The 12,239-nt window shown below is 38.6% G+C and overlaps 1 protein-coding gene across 1 annotated transcript in view; it reads left to right on the forward strand.

The window, feature by feature from the left end:
* RSPO2 (R-spondin 2) overlaps positions 1-12,239 on the forward strand; it is a 143,005-nt gene that overhangs the window by 68,724 nt on the left and 62,042 nt on the right. The window contains exon 2 of the mRNA XM_058176560.1: positions 7,658-7,846. Within this exon, the coding sequence (XP_058032543.1) occupies positions 7,658-7,846 (189 nt within the window). The remainder of the gene's footprint in view (positions 1-7,657; positions 7,847-12,239) is intronic.

A 12,239-nucleotide genomic window follows, 5' to 3' on the forward strand; every position in this document is an offset into this window, starting at 1 on the left:
ATCCTTATCAGCTCAAGGTTGACTCAGCCTTTCTATCCTTTCAAGGTCAGTAAAATGAGAACACAGATTTTTGGGGGCAATATGCTGACATTGTAAACCATTTAGAGCAGGGCTGTCAAACTCATGGCCCACGGGCCGGATGTGTCACGCGCTGGCCATGCTCATGTCCAGTTTAGCGAAGGGGGGGGGGAAGTTCTGATATGTCATGAGATGCCATTGTGACGACATAAGTTTGACACCCCTGATTTAGAGAGTGCAGTAAAATTCTATGGGGTGATACATAAGTCTAAATGCTATTGCTATATTGCCTCCTCCTGCTTTAGGAATGAGTAAGTAGGTTGCATATGATAGGTTAGTCTAGACTGACAGTAAAATGTATAAGCAGCAGTGGTGGGTTGCTACTGGTTCGCCCTGGTTTGGGTGAGCAAACTGGTAGCAAATGTAAGTGAAACCCAACACTGATAAGCAGATTATCTCTGAGGTAATCTCCAGTGCAGAATTGGCCATTGTGCCTTTAAGAAAAGGTTCATATTCATTGACAGAACACATGGTTTCATATAGAAGGTATAATATTCAAAATGTTAGGGCAGGAAAGGCTTGCCTGTAAAACCAGATGATTGCCACCAGTTGTGCGGCTGGCCCTGCATTATTTATTTTATTTATTATTTATTTATTATTTAAATTTTTATACCGCCCTTCTCCCGAAGGACTCAGGGCGGTTCACAGCCAGATAAAATAAACAATAATATTACAATATAAATACTATTAAAATACAATTAAAAGACTTATTCAATTGGCCTAGATTAAAAATTTAGAATAAATGATAAAAACCCATTAAAACCAACAAATTTAAAAACTAATCCAGTCCTGCGCAGATGAATAAATGTGTTTTAAGCTCGCGACGGAAGGTTCGGAGGTCCGGAAGTTGACGAAGTCCTGGAGGAGTTCGTTCCAGAGGCGGGAGCCCCCACAGAAGGCCCTTCCCTGGGTGTCGCCAGGCGACACTGTCTCGCTGACGGCACCCTGAGGAGTCCCTCTCTGTGAGGCGCCTGGTCGGTGAGAGGTATTCGGTAGCAGTAGGCGGTCCCGTAGTAGCCCGGCCCTATGCCATGGGCGCTTTGAAGATGGTCACCAAAACCTTGAAGTGCACCCGAAGGCCACAGGTAGCCAGTGCAGTCTGCGCAGGATAGGTGTCACACGGAGCCACGAGGGCTCCCTCTATCACCCGCAGCCGCATTCTGGACTAACTGAAGCCACCGGATGCCCCTGTAGAGAGCATTGCAGTAATCCAGACGAGACGTCACGAGGGCGTGAGTGACTGTGCACAAGGCATCCCGGTCTAGAAAGGGGCGCAACTGGCGCACCAGGAGAACCTGGTGGAAAGCTCTCCTGGAGCGGCCATCAGGTGGTCTTCAAAGACAGCCGTTCATCCAGGAGAACGCCCAAGTTGCTCACCCTCTCCATCGGGGCCAATGACTCGCTCCCAACAGTCAGCCGTGGACTCAGCTGACTGTACCGGGATGCCGGCATCCACAGCCACTCCGTCTTGGAGGGATTGAGCTTGAGCCTGTTTCTCCCCATCCAGACCCGTACGGCTTCTAAACACCGGGACAGCACTTCAATGGCTTCGTTGGGGTGGCCCGGTGTGGAAAAGTACAGCTGGGTGTCATCCGTGTACAGCTGGTACCTCACACCGAAACCACTGATGATCTCACCCAGCGGCTTCATATATATATTAGCTGAAGAGATGAGCTGAACCAAAATAAAATATCATCATAAAGCTCCCTGTTCTGTAGAATGGAAACTCTATCATTTGTGATGTCAATACGCATGATAGTGATGGTGGCACAGTGGTTAGAATGCAATATTGTAGCTAACTCTGCTCACAGTCAAGAGTTTGATCCTTATCAGCTTAAGGTAGACTCAGCCTTTCTATCCTTTCAAGGTCAGTAAAATGAGAACACAGATTTTTGGGGGCAATATGCTGACATTGTAAACCATTTAGAGCAGGGCTGTCAAACTCATGGCCCACGGGCCGGATGTGTCACGCGCTGGCCATGCTCATGTCCAGTTTAGCGAAGGGGGGGGGAAGTTCTGATATGTCATGAGATGCCATTGTGACGACATAAGTTTGACACCCCTGATTTAGAGAGTGCAGTAAAATTCTATGGGGTGATACATAAGTCTAAGTGCTATTGCTATATTGCCTCCTCCTGCTTTAGGAATGAGTAAGTAGGTTGCATATGATAGGTTAGTCTAGACTGACAGTAAAATGTATAAGCAGCAGTGGTGGGTTGCTACTGGTTCGCCCTGGTTTGGGTGAGCAAACTGGTAGCAAATGTAAGTGAAACCCAACACTGATAAGCAGATTATCTCTGAGGTAATCTCCAGCGCAGAATTGGCCATTGTGCCTTTAAGAAAAGGTTCATATTCATTGACAGAACACATGGTTTCATATAGAAGGTATAATATTCAAAATGTTAGGGCAGGAAAGGCTTGCCTATAAAACCAGAGGGTTGCTACCAGTTGTGTGGCTGGCCCTGCATTATTTATTTTATTTATTATTTATTTATTATTTAAATTTTTATACCGCCCTTCTCCCGTAGGACTCACAGATAAAATAAACAATAATATTACAATATAAATACTATTAAAATACAATTAAAAGACTTATTCAATTGGCCTAGATTAAAATTTAGAATAAATGATAAAACCCATTAAAACCAACAAATTTAAAACTAATCCAGTCCTGCGCAGATGAATAAATGTGTTTTAAGCTCGCGACGGAAGGTTCGGAGGTCCGGAAGTTGACGAAGTCCTGGAGGGAGTTCGTTCCAGAGGGCGGGAGCCCCCACAGAGAAGGCCCTTCCCCTGGGTGTCGCCAGACGACACTGTCTCGCTGACGGCACCCTGAGGAGTCCCTCTCTGTGAGAGCGCACGGGTCGGTGAGAGGTATTCGGTAGCAGTAGGCGGTCCCGTAAGTAGCCCGGCCCTATGCCATGGAGCGCTTTGAAGATGGTCACCAAAACCTTGAAGTGCACCCGGAAGGCCACAGGTAGCCAGTGCAGTCTGCGCAGGATAGGTGTCACACGGGAGCCACGAGGGGCTCCCTCTATCACCCACGCAGCCGCATTCTGGACTAACTGAAGCCTCCGGATGCCCCTGTAGAGAGCATTGCAGTAATCCAGACGAGACGTCACGAGGGCGTGAGTGACTGTGCACAAGGCATCCCGGTCTAGAAAGGGGCGCAACTGGCGCACCAGGAGAACCTGGTGGAAAGCTCTCCTGGAGACGGCCATCAGGTGGTCTTCAAAAGACAGCCGTTCATCCAGGAGAACGCCCAAGTTGCGCACCCTCTCCATCGGGGCCAATGACTCGCTCCCAACAGTCAGCCGTGGACTCAGCTGACTGTACCGGGATGCCGGCATCCACAGCCACTCCGTCTTGGAGGAATTGAGCTTGAGCCTGTTTCTCCCCATCCAGACCCGTACGGCTTCTAAACACCGGGACAGCACTTCAATGGCTTCGTTGGGGTGGCCCGGTGTGGAAAAGTACAGCTGGGTGTCATCCGTGTACAGCTGGTATCTCACACCAAAACCACTGATGATCTCACCCAGCGGCTTCATATATATATTAGCTGAAGAGATGAGCTGAACCAAAATAAAATATCATCATAAACTGTATAAAAAGGTAGGCTGGTTGAATTAATAACAGTTTGGATCATACAATCAGATAATAAAGGAGTTTATAGGAGTGATTAATTCACTGTGGTATAATGTCTGCAGGGGTGTGGTTATGAGATGTTGATTCATAAGATGGCTTAGTAGCAAATTTGTAGTGTTGTTTCCTGATCGGTTCCTTTTCCAAGAGGTGGGAACGATGTGTCTTCTAAACCATCTAAGAAGTTTGTTTTAGTTTACTAATGAACAAAAGAGAGGTAGAAATATAACTGCAAGAAGGGATCGACACAATCTCAACATGGATAAACATAACAATTAAAAAATGGAAAAAAAGGAAAGAAAAGGTCTGGAAATTATGTTACAAAAGAAAGAAAAGGTCTGGAAATTACATTTTATAAACAGACAATTCCAAAACCTTTGAGCAAAGTCTTTGTCTTTGCTTCTTTGCTGGAAGAATATTAATTCAACATGGCTCTGCAATCCAGTACTGCATTTCAGGTATAGACCGCTCCTTCCAGTGTAGTATTTTAGCCCATTCCCATACCCTTATTTATATCTTAAGAGCTATCAAGCACTGGTTCTTTTAACCAAGAAGACCATAAATGTGTTAGCATACAGCAAGCATCATAGACTTATATTAAGAATCTAATTGATAGTGTGACATTCATCAAAAATAGTTCACAACAAAACTATGGGAGTTGATGTTGTAACTCCTGAGTTATATTCCAACAAAAGGAAGATTATAACCAACTCTTATCAAGTTTGGCACTAATCGAGTGTATCTTCTGAAGACAGGCCAATCCTTAGAATTTAGGACCAGCCAATTTCTGAGCAAAAAAACCAGGGCATCAAAACTGACCTTCAACTTTATTACCAAGTAACTAGTTTTCTTACAACTGATCCCAAAGGATGACGAAGTTAGGCATACGGTCCATTGAAAAAATTAACAAGAAGATTAAATGTAGCTTCAAATAATTTTATTTATTTATTTCGTCAAGCATGTATTTTATGACAGATACAAGTGTAAACGTAATTATAAATACATGTAAAGGTTACGAATAAAAGAAAATATTAGGACAGGGACGGCAGGCACACTGGTGTGCTTATGCATGCCCCTTACAGACTTCTTAGTAATAGGGTGAGGTCTACAGTAGACAGTCTAAGGTTAAAGTTTTGGGTATTTGGGGAAGAAACCACAGAGTCTGGTAGTGCATTCCAGGCATTGACAAATCTGTTACTGAAGTCATATTTTCTACAATCTAGTTTGGATCGGTTTACCATGAGTTTGTATCTATTGTGTGCTCTTGTATTGTTTTGGTTGAAGCTGAATTATTCATTGGCTTGTAGGACATTGTAGCAGATGATTTTATGTACTATGCCTAGGTCAGATCGAAGATGGCGAAGTTTTAAGTTGTCTAAGCCCAAAATTTTGAGTCTGGTGGCATAAGGTATTTTGTTGCGAACAGAGGAGTGGAAAACTATTCTTGTGAAATATCTCTGGACTTGTTCAACTGTGTAATGTCTGATATGTAGTGTGGGTTCCAGACAGATGAGCTGTATTCAAGAATTGGTCTGACAAAAGTTTTGTTGTAAATTTTCAGTTGTATCTTTCCATGTCTTGAACCCAAAAGAGAGATAAAGTAAAACCTCTGGTCATGAACGCTTCTAACCACAACCAAATCTGGTTTCAGCCAAAAAGTTCACATATTATTATTTTTTTGCAGCCGATTTCTCCTTCCATGTCATTTTTTTTGTAAGCACTAAATTTCCAAAATTAGGTTTGGGTCACGACCAAATCGTGGTTTGCGACCAAAGTTATGGAACAAATTATAGTTGTGACCAGAGGTTCTACTGTAATTAAGAATAATGTTCAAAGTTTGACAAATACTAGATTTAACTGGATTTCCTCCCAAGAATTATACATTTCAATGCTCTGTTTAATAATGGTCACAGGAATTAATGTGCTCTTTCCTTTCTTAAATAATATAATTGAATGCCTAACTAAATCGCTTGAAATTCACTGAGTTGATTCTTGATCTGTCTTCTATCCATTCTTGTGATATAATTTGAAGAATTTAAATAGAGCACCCCATTCTCTATTTCCAGCATTTGACTATTTCAGGGATTTGGGTGTGGGTTGGATTGACCCTTAACTTTTATTTGTTTTAAATCACAAAAAGGTCTATATTTAATGAGTTTTGATTTAATGGATTTTGGATGCAGTGGACAAATTTGAATCCATTTTAATGTTATGGACAAGATTTTATTCTTTCTGGAAGATTAGGAAAAAATATGCGCAAAATGCATGGACATGTTAGGAGTGTGTGTGTGTTTGTATGGGGGAGTGGATGCAGGGGTGGGTTTCACTTACCTTTGCTACTGGTTTGCTTGTGTGTGTGCCACTTCTGCGCATGCGCAGAAGCTTCGCATACGCAGAGCATATTTGATGAAGTCTGGGTGGGTGGGCGGAGTCTCCTGCTGCTGCTACCGGTTTGGCCGAACCGGGTGAACCGGTAGCAACTTACCACTAGGTGGGTGGGAGGAGCCAAAGTCCATTAGTGATTGCTCCTGCTGACTATAATTTTTTTATTATATTTAAAGGGCCCATTTGAAGATTTTTGCATTTGGATTTATTACTCCTTTATTTGTACTGTTATTTTAATATTTAATGAATCAACTGCACTATTACCTCATCATAGCTTTTCATAGCATAAGTTTGGTAGAAATGTTTTATTTGTGTGTCTGTTTACACACACACACACACACACACTTTATTGTAGCAAAGCAAGTTAAAATTGGGCTTAGTTGTATGTGAAAAGTGATAGTGACCGGCTTATAGAAATGGTTCTATATTTTTGGACATTTTTATTAATGACTTGAATGAAAAGTGGAAGAAATGGTTAGCCAGTGTTTAGAGGATATCATGATAGCTCTTAATTTTATGAAAATAAAATAAAAAATAAGAGAGTTAAGCTTTAAGAGAAAGAAATTTATTTTTATTTTTTATTTGTCAATCATATATAACGGGTAAAAGTATAAACATAATTGGATGCATGAAAAGAGTAAGTAAAAAGGAATATTAGGACAGGGACGGTAGGCACGCAGGTGCACTTATGCATGCCCCTTACAGACCTCTTAGGAATGGGGTGAGTTTAAGCTTAAAATTAAGCTTAAAATTTTGGGGATTTGGGGAAGAAACTACAGTCAGACAGTGCATTCCAGGCATTGACCACTCTGTTACTGAAGTCATAATTTCTGCAATCGAATTTGGAACGGTTTATCTTAAGTTTGTATCTATTATGTGTTTCTGTATTGTTGTGGTTAAAGCTGAAATAGTCATTGACAGATAGGACATTGTGGTAGATAATTTTATGTACTGTGCTTAGGTCAGACTGAAGTCTGTGTAGTTTAAATTAATTTAAATTAATTTAGTAAATTTAATTTAGTAGCAGGAAGATCAATGATTTGAACAAGGGAATTGGAAATCAAATGCACAGATCAAGAATTGGAGCTACTGCATTTGATTTCTGTACGTAGGAAAAGAAAACCTTGTAGCAATAGTCGAACACAAACTGAATGTAAGAAGGTTGCTACAGAAAAGGCTAATGAAATTTGGTGATTTAACAAATACATCGTGGGAATAATATTTCTACTATATTCTGCATGAAGGTTTTAACAAAAGAATTCCATCAATCAAATTTTGTTGTGGATGCTTTAATTGAACAGGGACTTGCATCTGACAGCCTGAATACCCATTTCCAATGTGTTGCTTTTATGTTATAATTAAAACAGCGAGAGAAATTTTATAAAACCTTTAATAATAAATGCACCCTGTCTGCTCAATGTTCCTTGAGTTGTTTGTTGTAAACAAAACATGAAGGATGCTGTATAATTATTCTTTACATGGTTAATATTATGCTTTAATATTATCATTTTTGTTCCCCTCCCTTTTCTCTCTCTGGAAACAAAAATCACAGCAAACTATGGGCCAAATCCAATTTGCAAAGGTTGTTTGTCTTGCTCAAAAGACAATGGATGCATCAGATGTCAACATAAGTTGTTCTTCTTTCTACGAAGAGAGGGAATGAGACAATATGGGGAATGCTTGAATTCCTGCCCATTGGGGTACTATGGTCTTCGAGCCCCAGACATGAACAGATGTTCAAGTAAGTTTTCTTTGCTTAATGTTTTGAAGTGTAAAATTCACTCTCTTATGACTTCATTTTGAAAATGATTGAGTGCCTAAAACTGAAACTTTCGTAAATTATTGCAACACATTATAATATGATTGTAACAGAATCTCCAGTTATGTCATATGACACAATGTATAAATTGATGTATTTATCTTTGTGCAAAACCAATACATTTATTTCTGGTTTGTTTTAATCTGCTGTTGCATTGGTTCCCTTTTCTTTCTTTTAGAAACTTTTGTAATTCTGTTGTAGATACTTTTGATTTATGTGGGTTTTGGTTCTGTGTATGTATTAATTTTTGAAATACCACTGCTCCCCCAGCATGTGGATGCTCCTCTTGTTACTTTCACTGATTTCTTTGGGAAACAAAATTGGGGAGGCGGGAGAAGTAAACTCAGAGACAGACGACTGAAGTAACTGAAATGGAAAAGTTATGCAAATCAATCCATAGATAATTTTAGTATACTATAAAGTACAACCAACGATAAATTGGGTTGTCTAATAGCTGGTGGAATGAACCCCCAAGGATGTAATTTCCTAGTTTTGATTTAATTAGATCTTGTATTCTTTGCAAAATTTTCAAAGCAACTCTCTGAAAGTAATAATATTAGCATAATTCCCATTGATTTGCCATGTAACTTCATGTACTGGTAGTCCTTGATTTACGACTCTTATGACAGCCTTGGAAAAAGGGACTTATGACTTACTTGCAGTTTTGATCATTGCACTACCTCCCCAATGGCACATGACCTCAATTCAGGGGGTTGGCAACTGGCTCTCATTTATACTCCTGCAGTCATATAGTTGTGATTTGCAACCCTTTTTGCCAATTTCTGGCCAACAACACATAATCACATGATTCACTTAATGATAAACAACAACAACAACAATAGTAGTAGTAGTAGTAGTAGTAGTAGTAGTAAAATTGCATCTGAGTTGACTTTTACAACTGAAATTCCAGTGCTAATTGTGGTTGTATGTTAAGGATTACCTGTAATGTATTTCGACCTGATGGTTAGTTGCTTATTTTAGATTTAATCTCTTCCTGGCTCCTTGGGTTCCCAACTTCAGTTCACTATGGAAAATCATTAATATAATCATTAAAGCATCTGAGCATAAAACATTATTGACGTTTTCTATTTCTGGTTGTTTCTCATTTACATTAGAAATTGGCTAAAGCTTGATAGTGATTTTAAAATGTTAGGCTATAATAACACTGTAAATGAAATAAGAGTAGCAGAGAATCACAAAAGGATTCTCTGATTTTCAACAGTAATGAGGATGGTGATGATTATGTGTCCTTATTTCTGCAGGTCAAAAAGGCTAGTGAGAATATAAAAAAATCAAAATCTTGCCAGTTTTGTATTTTAAGGCAGAAGATTCTTAAAATTAATGTAAAATTGAAATTAGAGACTTTCCTTTTAGGAACAGAGGATAAGGAACTTGGGGAAAAACTTCTGGAACTTTGTTGTTATACATGGTGATTGCAGCTGGAAGCGAGTTCCTGTCACTTGTCCCAGCTCCTGCCAACCTAAAAGTTTGAAAGCATGCAAATGCAGGTAGATGAATAGATTCCATATCTGAGCACAGAAAGGGACAACTCGCTGCAGGAACTTGACATGGCCAACTCACCACAGGCAACTTGCTGATGCACAATTTAACAATTCTATTTAATTACTTAAAATAAATATATAACATAACATAACATAACATAACATAACATAACATAACATAACATAACATAACATAACATAACATAACATAACATAACATAACATAACATAACATAACATAACAACAGAGTTGGAAGGGACCTTGGAGGCCTTCTAGTCCAACCCCCTGCCCAGGCAGGAAACCCTACACCATCTCAGTCAGATGGTTATCCAACATTTTCTTAAAAATTTCCAGTGTTGGAGCATTCACAACTTCTGAAGGCAAGTTGTTCCACTTATTAATTGTTCTAACTGTCAGGAAATTTCTCCTTAGTTCTAAGTTGCTTCTCTCCTTGATCAGTTTCCACCCATTGCTTCTTGTTCTACCCTCAGGTGCTTTGGAGAACAGCCCGAATCCCTCTTCTTTGTGGCAACCCCTGAGATATTGGAACACAGCTATCATGTCTCCCCTAGTCCTTCTTTTTGTTAAACTAGACATACCCAGTTCCTGCAACCGTTCTTCATATGTTTTAGCCTCCAGTCCCCTAATCATCTTTGTTGCTCTTCTCTGCACTCTTTCTAGAGTCTCAACATATTTTTGTTTAACTTTTGCCATTTACATTTCATTCTGTCCTTCCTTTTGTATCCTTTCTTTAATAATTCTATTCCACCATTTCTCTGATATCAGTGTAACTCTTGGCCTGCAGTGAGTTGTCCTGTGGTGAGTTGCCCATGGCAAGTTGGCCATGGCAAATTTTCATAGACCCATAGGAGCATGTGGGAAGGTAACAGCATTCTGTGTTTCACCATATGCTTTGTGCTGTGGCATGATGTCATGCTGGCCACACGACAGTGGAAATATCTCTAGACAACATTGGCTCTTTGGCTTAAGAAATGGAGGTGGCCACCACCCTCTAAAGTTGGACACAACTAGTAGGGTAAAATCCACGGGGACAGATTTTACCAACTGTAAACACCAGAATCCTGATAGTTTTGCTGGATAATAGCTTGTAAAATAAAATATCCAAATACTATATGAAGTTATACTTATAAAATCAGTTACAGTAGATCAGTTACATCTCGGTATCTTGTTACTCAGTTCTGAAACAGCTTGATCTCTGGAAGGCAAAACAAGTGAAAGTTAACCCCAATTCTAAGTTTAAAAATATCCTTTAAATCATGGGTCACCAACCTTTCAGACCTCAGGGATCACTAAATTCATAATTACTATTTAGTGCTATATAAAAAATGCAAATAATTTTTCTGCGGACCACCAACATTTTCTCGCGGACCACCAGTAGTCCACAGACCACCAGTTGGTGACCACTGCTTTAAATAATAATAATAAAAAATCTCTGCAGAAATGAAGTGGACCACCAATTCAAACGTGAATTACTTTTTAAGAACAGAAATGAGAAATCTATTTACCCTCCTGTTCTTTCAGATATCGATTTAGAAATGCCTTTTCTAAAACTCAAGAGAGTAGAAAGCATGTTAGATCCATCACATATTTGCAGATTTGAAACTGAAATGATTTGCTAATACTACATTTTTTATCATTCTATTAAACTGTATCTAATTCAAATACAAATAAAATGTCCATAGGATTTCAGCCAAAACCCCCCACAAATGTTTGGCATTTCTCTAACTATATATACAGTATATATACATTTAAATATCTTGTAACTATTAATATTTGAAGGATTGCTGGATTGTGTCAATAAAATATCCATGAAATCTCTCTGACTTTAATCTCTCTGGATTCAATTTAAACTTAATATAGGAATTTAAGACAATTTTATATTTGTGAAAATTCAGGGCGATACCTGATGCCAAAGGAAGCTTAGGGAATATTTAATATCTAGCATTTTTATTCATCCTCTGCTAATTGCAAAACGTTTCATTTTTTTAAAAAATAAAACAATCTTCTTCTTAAAGTTGTTTTAGTCTTTGTCTCTTTGTTACTAAAATTTTTGGTTGCATTTCTCCCTCCCTCTTTTTTTCCTTACATTATGTTTTTGTTTGCTTTTTAATCAGTTTCTTTCTTCCTTCAAACTTCTGTTGTGGCTTGGAACCTATCAAGGAAGGAAAAAAAGTCAACAAAGCTTATCCCAATTCTGCTTTAATTAAAATTATAAAACCATCTTGCATTTCTTCTGATGGTATGACTTTAGACATGGTAATATAGAACAATATTTCTAATATTTATATTTATGTGAATTTGAGTCTAATTAAAGGATTTTCCTTGGGTTTTGATTCAGATGTTTGATACATGTGGTTGACTCGATGACGTGGAGTGGAAAACTTTCCACTGTTTAATTTTTCCACTTTTTGTACATTCATTAGTAATAATGAAAAAAAATGCAAATTTGCAAATATAATATCAGGTATACTAGGCATTTTTAAAATTAGTCTTTTTTCAGTTTTCACTCTTAACAACCATATGAATGAAATCATTAATTTCTAAGCAATATAAGGGAATGAACATGTTAAATATTTAAATTTTGAAATTGTTCTCCATAAATGATTAGGGGCTTTTGGGTTTCTTCAGTGATTATAGAAGACTGAATGTTTATCAATATATTTACTTAAGGAATATAGGGGATTGAATATTTTCCAGTGTTAACTCAAAATTTTCCAATTCAGGTTAGCCAGTATAAAGTAGCCTAATTTACATAGGAAAACATCTGATTTGAGATATTCTGGAAAGCTCA

This window comes from Ahaetulla prasina, chromosome 3, assembly GCF_028640845.1.
Source record: "Ahaetulla prasina isolate Xishuangbanna chromosome 3, ASM2864084v1, whole genome shotgun sequence".
NCBI lineage: Eukaryota > Metazoa > Chordata > Lepidosauria > Squamata > Colubridae > Ahaetulla > Ahaetulla prasina.